Source organism: Echiichthys vipera, assembly GCF_963691815.1.
Source record: "Echiichthys vipera genome assembly, chromosome: 3".
Lineage (NCBI taxonomy): Eukaryota > Metazoa > Chordata > Actinopteri > Perciformes > Trachinidae > Echiichthys > Echiichthys vipera.
In genome coordinates this window covers 9943232-9958904 of record NC_139828.1, presented here as the reverse complement: position 1 = coordinate 9958904, position 15673 = coordinate 9943232, and the positions used below count along the sequence as shown (strand labels likewise).

Sequence of the window (15673 nt, the reverse complement as noted above, 5' to 3'; positions counted from 1 at the left end):
TAAACATGTGTGAATTATAACACATAAATTGAAAGTATTTTCTTCTTTAAGAACTTTAGAAGAAGAATTCCTTTATTAGTAAAAAATGGGGAAATTAAATTTTCACTCTATTATTTTCACACACACACACACACGGAGAGATGTTAGAGCGAGGGGGCTGCCAGTGCACGGCGCCGCGAGCAGTTGGGGGTTCAGTGCCTTGCTCAACAGCACCACTGCAGTGCCCAGAAGATGAACTGGCACCTCTCCAGCCACCAGTCCACACACCATACGCGATACACACCGGGACTCGTACCAGTGACCCTATGGTTCCCAGCCATGTCACCTATGGACTGAGCTGAGGTAAATATTTCCGTAGTGCAGTTTGGCTGCTGTTTTTTCAACAAGTGAAAAATAGCTACAATAATATTGTTTTGGCAATAGATATTGTCATATCCCTCAGCTTTAACTTTGATGTCTGTGTGTGAGAATCTAGAAGAATAACAAAACTAAAGGTGAAAAATAAAGTACTATTTTTACTAGAGCCCATCTTTCAATAGGATACCAGCCAAAAAGCGGTAAGGCACCTCTTCCTTTTTAAACTTTTTCGAACTCGGCCTTCATTTTGATCTCAACTACACAGCTGCGAAGTTTCTTGACTGTATCTTGCACTGTTGTGACACTATCGCTGTAACAGACAGACATAGAACCACAAAATACTCCAAACCACCTCTGTGTAAGTTCCCGTTACAGTAAGTGTCTCCAGGACCATATTTTGTCATGATGACACATAGACTCACATGCTGAAAACAATACCGGCGTCGCTGTCACGGCAGGTCAAAAGTATGACTTCTATGGGACACCCTGTCTGGCAGAAAGGATTCACACTCTGCACATTCAAATGGAGAAACCCCTCCATCCAATCACTGCATCCTCCCACAGATTAACATTTAACTTGGTAGTCCACATGCCTCTGTGTGAGCCTGGACAAAGTGCAAAATACTGTCACCAGGACACAAAGTGGCTCTTCTGTCGAGGTGTCTATGCTACAGGCTGTTCCTTCAGAGGGACGTGCAGACGTTTACCCTGCTGTTAGTTTAAAATGATGTTTGTCCGCATGCATTAAAGTAGTTAAGATGACATCACTGGAGCTATACAGCAAGGTAGGACTAACTTTAAAAAAAGAGTAATAATTAAGATATTTAAAAAAAAATACATTGCTAATGATGTTAGCATTATTGTGTTTTTAGGACATCTCTGGTAGGCTATGTGTCTGTCAACCTTTCTCAGTTTCACAAGAAGTTTTAGTGCCTTTTCTGATTTTTGAGCCAAAAGGTTACGATATATTTGATATGATACAATCTGTAACGTGTATTTCCGTAAACCTGGTGGTCAATAATAAAATTATTGTGTGAATTAATTTGTAAAATGGACACATTAATGGACAAATTAGATATGTTAGGAGCAGATAATCGTTAAGCCGTGCAGGAAATTCAGAGCAGGATGACCAGTGTTAATCTTTAACACTCTTTAGGAGCCTTTTATGCTGATGGGGGACAAATGTCTTGCCTGGGTGGGGCCAGGAAGTGTAAACTGTGTCTGAACAGTGTTGGGACAGACAATGGAATGGGTCCAGTACACGCTGAGTGTCATCAACCTGCAGTATCTTATTATTGTTCGGTCCAATCTGTTCCTTTGCTAGGGGGCAAGTGTGTGGGTTCCTGATCCAGATGCAGTGTGGGTGTCAGCCCTGCTCCTCCGGGACTACAGTCTTGGAGAGAAACATCTACTGCTGCAGCTCTCCAATGGAAAAGTGAGACACACAGTAACATATCATCTAAAAATGTGAATGCTCATGGCCGTCTTCATAAAACAAGAGCTCATGACTTCCTTCTCCATTGGTAGGAGACTCATTACCCAGTGGCATCCCCCTCGGATCTCCCGCCGCTGGGGAACCCGGCCATCCTGGAGGGGGAAAATGATTTGACAGCTCTCAGCTTCCTTCATGAACCTGCTGTCTTGCACAACCTGCGTGTTCGATTCCTGGACTACAGCAGCATCTACACGTACTGTGGTGAGCTCTGAACGGAAAAATCAGATGGCCGATTCGGTTTAGCTGCAACACTGATGACTGTCCAACTAGAAAATGGGACAACATTAGTGACAGAAGCTCTTTGAGATTTGTGCTGGCAGCAACAGGCAGCTCCTGTGTGCTTCTGTCTGCATGATTACAGCTAATGTCTATATTACTATATTACAGTCGGTCAAAGGTTAAACCAGGGAGGCAAGTCACTAGTGAGCTACTGGTTTAAGATGTAATTATGTGTTCTGTTATTAAGTGGATGCAAATTTAGCATAAGTTAAGTTTTCTTAAAAAGTCACTCCCCATTTTGACAAAACACAGGAAAGTGATGATTACTTTCCCCCTTAAATCCCTATAAAATACTTACACTTACTTAAAATACGTATATAATTACTTTTCTCATACTGTCTGTCTGAATATACCTGTATTCACCCTCTGTCTCTTAAAGTCTCCCTCCTGAAAAAGCCCAGTCTGCTCTGACTGGTCAGTGCTCCTGGGTCTTCCGCATTTGTGCACTCTGCATCTCCTTATTGTCATTGCAGCCGGGAAACTGTAACGTAGCGGCATTTTCACCCTTCATGTAGTAAAGATGCCCTGACGACTTGTTTAAAGACACAGTTTCTGTGTGCAGTTCTCTGTGGATTGAGTGTTTTGATACTTTCACAGTATTTATACAGAACCCCAACCTACTTTATAATAAAAAATACATTGAAATCTCACTTTTTACAACATAGGAACTTTATACAGATGAAAATGATATTACAAAAATGGTATTCTTATGTAAATTTAATGAAAGCTAAATCCTATCAATATCCACAGTCTCTTGCTAATGTGACTTATTTTCCTTACCTTCAGGTATTGTGTTAGTGGCCATCAATCCCTATGACCAGCTCCCCATATATGGAGAGGAGGTGATTGACGCGTACAGCGGTCAGGACATGGCCGACATGGAGCCTCACATCTTTTCTGTAGCTGAGGAAGCGTACCGCACGATGACCAGGTCAGAGGACATGTAATGTCAACCAGGAACTTTTTCAAACTGTAAACAGTAAAACCATCTATGAGTAAAACGTACATCACTTTGAATATTTCCTGTCCTTCTTGTTTATGGTGTACTGCAAGGACACTGATGGTCTCAGCATAACTTCACTGTATGGGATCTGTGTATATAGGGAGGAGAAAAACCAGTCTATCATCATCAGTGGAGAGTCTGGCTCAGGGAAAACGGTCTCAGCCAAATTCACAATGCGATACTTTGCTGTGGTTGGAGGAGCGGCTCAGCAGACCAGCGTGGAGGAGAAGGTTCTGGCTTCCAACCCAATAATGGAGGTGATGGATTAGTTAATTTTCCAGTCAATTATTTGTACTTTGAAAAAAAGAAAAAGGTACAAACAAAACATACTTTTTCCTGCAGTCGATTGGGAATGCTAAAACCACTCGAAATGACAACAGTAGTCGTTTTGGGAAGTACATCGAGATCGGCTTCGGCAGAAAAGGGGACATCATTGGAGCAAACATGAGGACGTATCTACTGGAAAAGTCAAGGGTTGTCTTCCAGGTAAGCTCTTTAGCCAATATGAGGTTTAAAGGATTTACTTTTACACATAAGAATCTCTCATTTGTGGTCAAATACTCACCCATTTATTATGCATCTGTTCATGAACATTGTCTGTGTGTTCATGTGTGTGTAAGGCATCAGCAGAGAGGAACTATCACATCTTCTACCAGCTGTGTGCGTCCAGAGAGTTACCTGAAATGCGGTCCCTTAAACTGGGTGAGACTTAATCACAAACAATCCCCTCAGCTGCTTTTTTTGTTGTATATTATAATATCCATGTTGCACGCAGTCTGACTGTGTGAGTTTTTTCCTGCAGATGCACCTGAGCATTTCCGTTACACAAGCCAGGGGGGAGAGATGCAGATTCCTGGTACTGATGACTTGTCGGACCTGGAGCGCACTCGCAACGCTTTCACCATCCTGGGTTAGGGTATTTGCATTCACACTTACACATATGCAATGCAAACACAATGATGTTTGAGAACCCAAGTGTGCAGGCTCAGGTAAAATGTTGGTAACAGCGTTCTATGAAGACCACATCTATAGTGCAATGTGAGGGCATTCATAGTGAATTGTAATGCATTCATAATGCTTCATGACTACACTCATTTAGACATATAGTGCTTTCTAGAACATAGAATAGAATATTTATATATATCATTTAATATGGTATCATATAAAATATGGTATACTGTAGTACAATAAAGTAGGTGTGTATATGTGAGTATATGAAGTCATAAAGTATTATAAGACCCATCAGTCAACCTCTAGTTTATAGCTCAAGAGCATCCATAAGACACTTGAACTTATAAGTCACATCTGCATCAGAAAGTATTATATGTGTATATAAGTGTAGTCATAAAGCGCTTTGAATGCATTAGAATTCACTATGAATGCCCTTATAATGCACTATAGATGTGGTCTTTACATATTGTTTATTTAATCGAATCATGCCCTTCGTTATTAAGATAAAACAAACTGTTGGTATATTTTGCAGGTGTGCAGCCTGACCAGCATATGGAGCTCTTCAGGATCCTGTCAGCTGTTCTGCACCTGGGAAATGTCAACATCCAAGCCAGTGGGAGAAGCTCTGACCGGAGTTATATTGATGTAGAAACTATTTTATAGTGTACTCTATGTCTTCTTTCACCTGGAGTGCTTTAGTTCTTCTATAAACATGTATTTTCTCATCCCATTCCCTGTACCTCTGTATGTACTATAACAGGTACAGTATATCAAAGTATTTTGGGTTTTTTTCAGGCAGACGACCGCCCTCTGGCTGTCTTCTCCAAGCTGTTAGGAGTGGAAGGACCTCAGATGGCCCACTGGCTGTGTCACCGCAGACTGGCTGTAGGGGGAGAGATGCTGGTCAAACCTGTGTCTGGTCAGCAGGCCGTAGAGGCCAGAGATGCACTGGCCAAACATATCTATGGCCAGCTGTTTACATGGACTGTGCAGAGGCTCAACTCTGCTCTGCGCACCCAGAGGGGACAAGCCAAATCCTTTATAGGGGTACTAGACATCTATGGGTGAGCGATGAGCTTTCTGACACCGGATACAAATGATTTTTGCTGCCTTATTAAGTGTGTTGTTCGTATCTTCAGTGCTTTTTTTTATTTTAAAAAGTTGGACTGACAAATCTTCTCTCTCCGAGCAGGTTTGAGACCTTTGACCGGAACAGTTTCGAGCAATTCTGTATAAATTACGCGAATGAGAAACTGCAACAGCAATTCAACAGGGTAAGTCATGTGACAGGAAGACATGCCTGGCCATTGTTTTCCATCTATCCAATTGTGCCCAGAGGCATTGTTCACCGTTGATAACGCCCGTTGGAAATCGAAAAAAGAACTGAGAGGGCCCAGAATAATAAGTATTTGGGAGTAGTCTGGTGATGTCAGGCTAGTGTGTGTCTACAGCCAGAGCCAAATTATTCTTGTTGAACTCTTCAGGGAGTCAGCCCTAGCACCATGGACGGATTGGGAGACAAGGGGCCTCTGGGCACAGACATGCAGGAGGCCCCTGCGTAGAAACAAAACACCCAAATTCAAAGAGTCGAGTTTTAGTTGTTTTGTAGACTCTTTGTCGTCATTGTGCACTTATTTTTAGACAGTCTTCTATGTGGTCATTTTGTTTGTCTTTGTAGTCATTTGATGACCATTTGTAGTTGTTTTGTATCTATTTTAAGTAATTTTGCACGTTTTTGTAGTGGGTTTGCATCTATTTGTAGACATTTTATTTTTCTGTCATCCTTTTGTTTCTCTCATTCATTTTACATCTATTTTTAATAATTTTGTGTATTTATGTCGACATGTTTTTCTCTCTATGTGGTAGTTTTCTGTCTGTTTTCAGTCATTAAGCAGGTCTTTATGGTCGTTTTAAATCTCTACGGTCATTTAGCATCTCTTTGTGATCATTTGTGTTTTGTTCTCAGCAACATTTTATGAGTCAGGGCCCCGGGGCCTGTGCCCGCTAGGCCCGTTCAGTAATCCATCCATGCGTAGCACCACTGCAGCCTGTCATTACGACTTCCAATTGAGTGTAATTCAATGATAATTAAACTGTAAAACAGCAACAGATTTATCTATTCATCGTTTTCTTTCACTGTTCAGTCCATCTTTTTTCAAGTTTTGAAAGTTAATGCACATTTTAATGCTTGTGTCGCACACCGTTGCTCTCCTACAGTCTTGTTGACTTCTTTGGGGGTGAAAACTTTCCAAAACCACATCCTGTTGTTCTGATTTTAGGTAATAAAGCTTTGTTTTCCTCATAGCTACAGCAGGCAGGAGAAAGTGTGTCGTCTGTTGTGAGGGAAACTAACTGTGTTGTTCTTTTCATGCAGTTTTTTTTTTTTTTTTTAATTCTCAGGATGGTCAGGTTGTCTCCTTGAACTCTGTATCTAGAGTCATTGCATGGTTTTTAATTTTGTCTCAATATTTAAGTTGGATATTTTTATTGTGTGTTTGTCTGCAGCATGTGTTCCACTTGGAGCAGGAGGAGTATGTCCGGGAAGAGCTGGCGTGGAGCAGGATTGAGTTCAGTGACAATCAGGAGTGCATCACTCTCATAGAAGGACAACTGGGCCTGTTTGATCTCTTAGACGAGGAGTGTAGGGTCAGTCACACTGTTCCTCTCTCACCCCGTATTTATGTTTGTTTATTAGACTTATCTCTGCTCAATCTTTGCTTTTACATGAGTCCACATAAAAATATTAGCTGTTTTTGTTTTTCTTGCTGTAATTCTTATCTGCATTTATCATCAGATGCCCAAAGGTTCAGATGAGAGTTGGATGCGGAAATTGTATGACCAACACCTGACTAGCAAGCCCCACCCTCACTTCCAGAAACCTCGCATGTCAAACAGCGCCTTCATCGTTCTGCACTTCGCTGACACGGTGAGTGATGAAGGTTAACACACAGAAACTGTAGGGAATCTGTTTTTTGGACTGTAGTTTAAAAGTTGCATTTTTTTTTTAAATTATTCTTATAAAGCAGGTTGAGGTGTTATATAAATACTGTGAAAGTATCAAAATGCTCAATCCACAGGAAATGAACACAGCCTGTATTAAAAAACGATGTCTTTTGTTAGAAACATTATGTTTTTTAAACATTAAAGGGTGTAAACATGTACTAGTATACATATGAGCATAATATGGGACCTTTAAGTCTCAATATGTGGGAAAAGTCTCATCTTAAGTTATTATTATTATTGTTATTATTGTTATTATTATTATTAACTGGTTTACTTTTTTCATCAGGTGCAATATGAATGCGAAGGCTTTTTAGCTAAGAACCGAGACACAGTCTTTGAGGAGCTCATTAACATTCTTAAAGCAAGTCAGGTAGCTATGTTTACCATGTTAAATTGAATTGAATTTAATCTAATTTCTATGTGAATATGTGATCACTCACTTGTGTCTGTGTGTGGTCATGTGTGTGTCAGTCCGAGCTGGTGGCTGAGTTGTTCCAGCAGCAGGGAAACGTTTCCTCTGTGGCTAATGGAAGTGTTCGTTCAGGGAAAAGAACCACCAGAGAACATAAACTGACAGTGGGCTTTCAGGTGAGCTGCTGTTGTGACTTTGATCTTCACTTCACTTCATTTTTGGTGCAGGAATCTGCCTTTAACAGTATGTTTTTGTGCCTTTCAGTTCCGTCAGTCCTTACAGATGCTAATGGACACTCTGAACAGCACCACTCCTCACTATGTCCGCTGTATTAAACCCAACGACCTCAAAGAACCCTTTATGTATGTCTTTGTTTATGCTTTTGATTTTGTGTATTCCCTTACCCTGGTGTTCACCAAGCAGCCTAACATCTTTTTTTATTAGGTTTGACCCCAAAAGGACAGTCCAGCAGTTGAGAGCCTGTGGGGTCCTGGAGACAATTCGCATCAGTGCTGCAGGTTTTCCATCCAGGTGCTCAGTACTTCCTAGATATTCATCAATCGCTCTGTTTAGGTCTCATACAGTATGGATAGTTCTTACTATTTACATCAGTGTATTAAATACAGTAGATGGCATTTGGCAAGAAAGCTAAGAAACATACTACTCTTGTCAAAGCCACCAGATTTCATTGACCAAAATAGTAATTTTACCTCACTGAACAAGGAGTTGCTCTATGATTCCTGTTCAAAATGTTTGTTTCCAGATGGACGTACGAGGAGTTCTTCAGCAGGTACCGTCTTCTGCTTCGAGGTCTTCAGAACCAGGAGCAGGCCCAGGCCTCGTGCAGACAAGCCCTGCCTCAACTCATCCCAGACCCAGACCAGTACTGCTTTGGAAAGACCAAAGTTTTTTTCCGTGCCGGGCAGGTGGCTCTTCTGGAGAGGCTGAGAGCTGAGAGGCTGCGTGTTGCTGCTGTGATCATCCAGAGCCGGGTCAGAGGATGGCTGGCACGGATCAGATACACCCGGATCGGCTGGGCAACTGTCACCATACAGCGATACTGCAGAGGAGCTCTGGCCAGACGGTGAGGATAGAAAAAGACATTTTTATTTCTTGAAAGGAAAGTGACAAGTGATTTTTACTCAGGAATATTTGTATTAGTGAATAGAATATACGCAAGGGACTTTGTGTTTGCGTTACAAACTAAGTAGGAGATCTTTTCAAAGTTTAGACAGGACATAGCATCCCTCTGCCACTGAGGCAGCATCCTTCCATCTTACTCCTGTCAGAGGAAAATGTGACGTTTGATTGATGTGAGGCGCATGTCATGCCTCTTCAGAGGTGCCTAAAAGGCCAAGCAGCGGGCTGTGAATTAAGGATTAAGGTTGAGGTTTGGAAAATATCCCTGAAAGTGACATTTTAAAAAAAAGAAACTGACCTGTTATAGCATTAGAAATGTAATTTAATTGAATGTATGTTTTAATAGATTTTTAGAGATAATTATTTATTCACTACAGACAATGAAGCCAGGTTTAAGTTTGAGCTACACTGTATTTTACACTGCACAATAATCTGTGGAAACTAGAAAACTATCGCTAGATCTGTATTTTTCTGCATTTTGTGTAAACTTTATCAATCTTCAACACAAAACTGCCAGCCCAGAACTTTTTATTAAAACACTTAAATGTCCTCTTTGTCATTTTATCTTCAGACTGGCCCTGATCATGCGCTACACTAAGGCTGCTTTAGTAATCCAGAAGACCTACCGCATGGTGGTGGTCAGACAGCTGTTCCTCATGATCCGACAAGCCACCATCACCATCCAGTCCTTCACCAGGGGCACACTGGCACGCCGCAGATACAGATTGGTCAGCATTGAATTACAGCCTTAATCATGACCTGCTTAACAAGATCTTTACAAAAGCAACCCCTGCCCAATTTGAATGTGTTCTTTGGTTTCTGTTTAGAAGAGAAGTTAATTGTGACTGCTAAGTTTAAGTTATAGACATCACCTGAGCTAATGCAAGATGTGAACCCAATTCTCCCTCGTCAGTTGGTGGTGGAGCGGGCTGCGGTGTTGCTCCAGGCGAGGGTGCGTGGGTGGTTGGCGAGGCAGGCGTACAGGCGAGTTCACGCGGCGGTGGTGTTCATGCAGTGCTGCGTGCGCCGCAGGGCTGCCAGGAGAGAGCTGATGAAACTAAAGAAGGAGGCCCGCTCAGTGGAGAAGTTCAGAGAGCTCAACAAGGGCATGGAGGTCAAACTGATGCAGCTACAGTTGAGAGCAGACCATGAGGTGGGTGAAGGGAGTTTGATCTAGTGATGTGATCCTTGTAAGCTCTAAAATGTCTGTTTAAAGAATTACTTTATTGTGATATGATAATGTTGTGTTTGTGTCCAGGCCAGGGAGGTTGCAGCTTTGAAAGAGACTCTGCATGCAGAGCGAGAGGCCACCAGTGCTGAGCTGGAGGCTTTAAGGGCGACGGTGCAGAAACTAGAGAGCCAGAAACAGGAGAAGCCTCCACCTTGCCCCATCATCAGCGAGAAGGAGGTAGAGGAAAGAAGGAGAGCTGAGGAGAAGGCTGCCCAGGAGATCTCTCTACTCACACAAGTAGGTCTACACAAGAATAACGTGACACATTTTACACCACGCTGTGTTTTTAAACGTGAAGAATACCAGATGTCTCATAATAAACCTTTTCATTGCCCCCGACCAGCTGTTGCAAGTCTAGTTAATTTTGACTTTCAGGAGTTTAAATTGTTTATTCTAATTTTCTCTCATTTTTTTTCAAGGAGTTGCAAGCCCTGCAGAGAGAAAAGGACAGTTTTTGCAAAGAGAGAGAGGATCTCTCTGCTCGCTTGCTTGAACAAGAAAAAGCACAGGGTGGTAAGCTCTTCTCACTTTGTTTGCAGCATCAAACAGTCTGAAAAGCTTCATAGGTGAACCCTGGGTCTTCTTTCTCTCTGTGTTTTTCCTTCCCTTTGTGCAGAGAGTGTGAGTCAGGCTGTGTCTCGGGAGAGTGCAGCTCTGAGGGCAGAGCTTGACGACGAGAGGAGAAAGTATCAGGGTCTCCTGAGAGAGTTCACCAGACTGGAGCAGAGATACGACAACCTCAGGGAGATGAGTCTGCTCACCGAGGTTCATAACTACACCTACAGGCACTGAAATACTTTTAGAAAAAAACTATTTTGGTCTCCATCTTGGTCACTAAGGGTGTTTTTTCTGCTCACAACAGCGTACCAAGGGCCACAGAAGGACAGACTCCACCCAGAGTCTGAGCTTTGAGCCTCCCTCCCCCACTCTGCTGTCACCCCAGTCTCTCACCCCACTCTCAGTGTCACCCTTCCCATCTGCTTTCCCTTCCCCGGAGGAGGTGCGCCGGGTCAGTGTGACGTCTCCCTCCTTCGAGAGGAGAGTCTCGGTCTGGAGCTCTGACACACCAATGGTGAGAGAAGAAATATCACAAAACTTTGGTGGCAAAAACATTTTATGCTTGTTTTCCCCCTTATGATTTTTAAACTCATTGTATGCCTGGTCGCTTTTCCAACTTGCAACATAATCTCATCGGGTCAGGCAATAAAACATCACGTTTGCATTGACAGGACCAGTTGATGGAGAGGATGGACGTGGCCGCAGTGAAGATGAAAGGAGAGGACCTGGCACATGCTTACGATGCTGTACGAGTGGCCAACAAGTCAGTCTGCCTCCCGTGTGTCAACTTGCTCCCCTTTCAAATGTATCCTGTTATTTATATTTGGTGGATGAACCCATTTTCATCTCTCCACTTGTCTGTGTCAGGTTTCTAGAGAGCCAGCTGCGTAGTCAGCACAGTCAGAGGGAGGATGAGCTGGAGGCTCTGAGGTGCCAGTTAAGTCAAGCAATCTCTGCTTCTTCCTCTGCTGCACAGCACCAGGTATCGACTTATGAAGGCAGCCTTGTGTGGTGCATGAAGGATGAAAGACTATGTATACATTTCAAAAAAGGTCTTTCCCTGACTTTATGTTTGCATCTTCCCAAAAGTCCCTTCCTACCTTTTTCTTAATCACTCATCACTTCTCTCCGATATAATCACTCTGCAGTCTCTTACGTAAGAGCCAGTAAATCTGCTGCTTTAATCTTCATGAAAAGTTTAGTTTGGAGCATTGTTCATAAGCCACAAATCCTAAATGTGAGTATGTTTGTGTGTAAAGGAACAGCAAGAGCTACTAGAGGTCAGAGAGCAAGAGTGTGTCAGACTGAGGAGGGAACTGAAGGAGCTTAAAAACACAGTCTCACTCAGACGACTCCTGACACAAGGTAAGATTTCATCAGGAGCTTAAATTCAGAGCTCTCCGTTTGCTATGCACTTTCAGAATAAAGTGTTACAGTACATTATATAGATATATTTGGATCATTAACTTACATTGATCCTACTAAAAACAATGTTAAAATGTACTTATGAGCAGATTACGCTTATCTTTAGAGAAATATCATCAGAGTTCATTAAATAAAATAAAATGCCTATGATCCAATTACCTTTTCCGCTCAGCAGGTTCATTCATGAACAGCATATAAAGTATCAACCTGATGCTGCTGTTTCAGTTGTTTGTGTTGTGATGTTTCCAGTTCTCCCATCAGCTTTCACCCCAGAGACGTCCTCCTGTCCATCCCGACTGAAGCCTGCAGCAGTCACTGGTTTGTTAGAATGTAGGAAGAAAGATGAATCCAAGCTCATCAAGAACCTCATCACAGGTGAGTCAGTCAACGATGAACATTATCAAACACTATATTCAGGTTTTAGAGGCTGGAACTACTGTTGGGAATTCATTTCTGTCAATTGAATAATCAACTGAAAGTTTCCGCTCAAAATCTATTCATGTGTTTTTTTGTGCGCACTTGTGAACTAAAAAATAAAATGTGAGAGCAGGGACTACATCCTTAAAGTTACTGTGCTATTAATTCTGGCTTATTGGAAACATCCACCAAATGCTGAAATATGAGAGTATTATTCTGATTGAGAGAGCACAATTTTGTAGCGTGTCCACTTCAACTAAATCTTCTGTAGCTGACAAAAAACTACCTGGCCGTGTTCACTCTGCCATTGCTGCTGTCTCTGTCTGTGATCCAGACATCCGTGTTGACAGCGCCTTATCTCTGCCTCCTGGCCTGCCTGCCAGAGTGCTCTTCCTGTGTGTGCGTCAGGCCGACTGCAGCGGAGACCAAACGCACGCTCGCTCACTCTGTGGAGCTGCTGTCACTGCTATGAAGGCAGCTCTGAAGGTAACCTGAGTTCTGCTTGGTGCACCATATGGTTGAGGTTTAATGTGTAAGGGGGCAGATCACATCACTGTCACTTAAAGAAATACATTAACAACCGACTTTGAACCACTTTCAAGTGATTGTTTTGTGAAACAATTTGGCCTCTACGGACAAAGTAAACCACAGCAAATCCCATACACCTCTCACAAGTGACAGTATAACTATTAATGATCTTATCTGTCCCTGCAGAAACATAGTAATGATGTAGATATGACGGCTCTGTGGCTGAAAAACGCCTCTCTGCTGCACGACTTCTTGACCCAACACTCCCCGAAACAGGTATTTATTATTATTTACATCTTAATGACAGAGAGCATCTTTGTCATCTTGCACATAGTAAAGTAAAAGTAATAAAATGTAATATATAAACTTTTCAGACCCTTGACTCAGACGAACTGGTTCCACTGACCACTGATCTGAGTGACTTGATCCGTGCCCTGAGTGACCTTTGTATCCAGGCCTATCAGCAGCTCCTCTCCATCACGGAAAAACGCCTCCAAAACATCATAGGTGCCTCTATAATAAAGACAACACTAATGTTATAAATGTTCTCCTCTCATCTTACCTCCTGCTCCCTCTCTCCCTCAGTCCCGGCTCTGCTGGAGAGCGAGACCATCCCGGGTCTGTCTGGCGCAGCAGTAAAGTTGGGAACGTCCAGAAAGCGAGCAGGCTCTGACCCCAGGAGTGTGGGAGGCGATGCTCCCACTATGGCGGCTGTGCTGAGGGAGCTGGGAGCCCTTCACACTGCTTTATCCCATCAGGCTCTGCCCCCGACACAGATGCAGCAGGCCTTTCATCAGCTCACCTACCTCATCTCTGCCTCCGCTTTCAACAGCCTGCTGCTGAGGAAAGACATGTGCTGCTGGAGTCGTGGCATGCAAATACGGTAGAAATACACACAGACGTATTTGGTCATACTATACTACGGCTTTTTCATGACTAACATACTATGACTTTTTTTTTAATGATTTTTTAAAAAGAAACTATACCATGGCTACAATTTTTTTACTTTTTCTTAGTATAGATTGTTGTAAAAAGTCATAAAAGAAAAAAGGTTTTTAAAAAAGTCAAGTATAACATGTCCAAAAAAGGCTAAAATCAGTCATAGCTGGTGTGTCTAAAGCAGTCATGGCATAGTTTGTTGAAAAAACCCCAGAAAGGTCATAGTATAGTGTCTAAAAAAAGCACAAACAAAAAAAGTCTGTGCACTTATGCAACTTGTCTGTGCATGGTGCTTTTGTCTGTATTTAAATCTGCTACATGTTGCATATTTTTATTTTATGTCTGTGTGCTGCTTTATCAATTGCTTCCGTGCTTATGTGTTATGTTTTAACTAACACTTGTGGTGTTTCATTTGTTATCAAATTCAAATTCAAACTCAAATTCAAAGAACTTTATTTGTCCCCTGGGGGCAATTCAGGGCACACAGAGCAGCAAATAACGACAGTGCAACTATACAAAACATTTTTAACCTATCAACAAGATAGTTCTTGTGTTTTTGTATATGTGTTATATTGTTCTGTATGATTTTAAATGTTTTCTGAAACGTCATCAACCTGCCAGGGACTACAGATGATAATGAGCTTAATGGCTAAATCTGGCACATTTACGTGTGTTACTTTGTTGCTCTTGTGCGTTGTCCCTTTTAAATAAATACATCTAAAAGTCATAGTATAGTATGTCGAAAATGGTCAAAAAGAGTAATAATATAGTGTGTCCAAAACAAACAAACAAACAAAGTCATAGTACAGTATGTAGTAAAAGTAAAACGATGTAAAAGTATAACATTTTCAAAAAAATGCTTCAATCGGTCATAGGATAGCGGGTCATAGTATAGTTTGTTGAAAAAAGTCAAGAAAAGTCATAATAAAGTGTCCAAAAAAAGCAAAAAAAAAAAAGTCATAGTATATATAGTATTTCGAAAAAAGTCAAAATATGTAAAAATAAAAAATATCTAAAAAAATGCTTAAATAGTTTAGTCAGAGGATAGTTTGTTGAAACAAATCAAGAAAAGTCATACTAGTGTGTCCCAAAAAAACAAACAAAAAAGGTCATAGTATAGTATGTCAAAAGGAGTCACAGCACACTTTAACATTAAAAAGTAATTACCTGACTGTAGATCAGACCACCCACATTAGATCAAGTAACATGTGTAACCATATTACTTTTTAAACAGCCTCTTTCTCTTTTCACCAAGTTATAATGTGAGTCTGCTGGAGGAGTGGCTGCGGAGTCGAAGTCTGCAGCCAGGGGGCGCTGTGGCTGCACTGGAGCCTCTCATCCAGGCGGTTCAGCTGCTGCAGGCCGGGAAAAAGACTGAGGTGGATGCACAGGCCCTTGTTCAGACCTGCACTGCCCTGTCCAGCCAGCAGGTGGGTCTCCATCTGCATGGAGCTTGAAGAGAGAACAAATTGTTGTGCACTGTGCAAGTGTGTATAACTTCCTGCTGGTATCTGTTTCGTCTGACAGATTGTGAAGATTCTCACCCTCTACACTCCCCACAGTGACCTAGATGAAAGAGTCACACTGAATTTCATCCGCACAGTCCAGGTACTGCACACAGCTGCAAGGGCTTTATGTGTTCATCACTTTAAAGTAGTGTGTCTCATGTGAGTGGGTTATGTCTCTGTTCTTCTAGGGGCTTCTCAAAGGCCGCTCCGACGGGCAGCCTCCGCAGCTCCTCATGGATGTGAGGCGGGTGTTTCCTGTCACATTTCCTTACATGCCTCCCCCCGTCCTCCATGCTGAACAGTTAGTCATCCCAGACTCCCTCAAGATCTCCTTTCTACGCAGAGCCTAGAGACAGGGTGCTTTGCCCTTTTCATTTTTTTGAAGCAAATTTTAATTCTCAATTTATCGAATTTAGTCCTTTGAAAT

The 15673-nt window shown here is 42.1% G+C and overlaps 1 protein-coding gene across 1 annotated transcript; it reads left to right on the top strand.

Moving 5' to 3' along the window:
- Positions 1 to 1115: 1115 nt before the first annotated feature.
- Positions 1116 to 15596, top strand: LOC310965962 (unconventional myosin-Va; the record flags this gene model as incomplete). Its single annotated transcript, XM_083939725.1, has 35 exons — positions 1116 to 1142; positions 1682 to 1792; positions 1885 to 2053; positions 2918 to 3062; positions 3235 to 3391; positions 3477 to 3620; positions 3755 to 3836; positions 3937 to 4044; positions 4618 to 4730; positions 4881 to 5149; positions 5278 to 5359; positions 6591 to 6731; positions 6880 to 7011; positions 7375 to 7458; positions 7560 to 7676; positions 7765 to 7862; positions 7945 to 8031; positions 8264 to 8584; positions 9212 to 9368; positions 9554 to 9793; positions 9899 to 10108; positions 10291 to 10384; positions 10488 to 10636; positions 10734 to 10943; positions 11101 to 11192; positions 11297 to 11411; positions 11689 to 11794; positions 12104 to 12229; positions 12606 to 12757; positions 12986 to 13075; positions 13174 to 13306; positions 13385 to 13682; positions 14994 to 15168; positions 15266 to 15346; positions 15435 to 15596. The coding sequence occupies 35 exons, from the start codon at positions 1116 to 1118 to the stop codon at positions 15594 to 15596; spliced, it is 4977 nt and encodes a 1658-aa protein (XP_083795851.1).
- Positions 15597 to 15673: the final 77 nt, after the last annotated feature.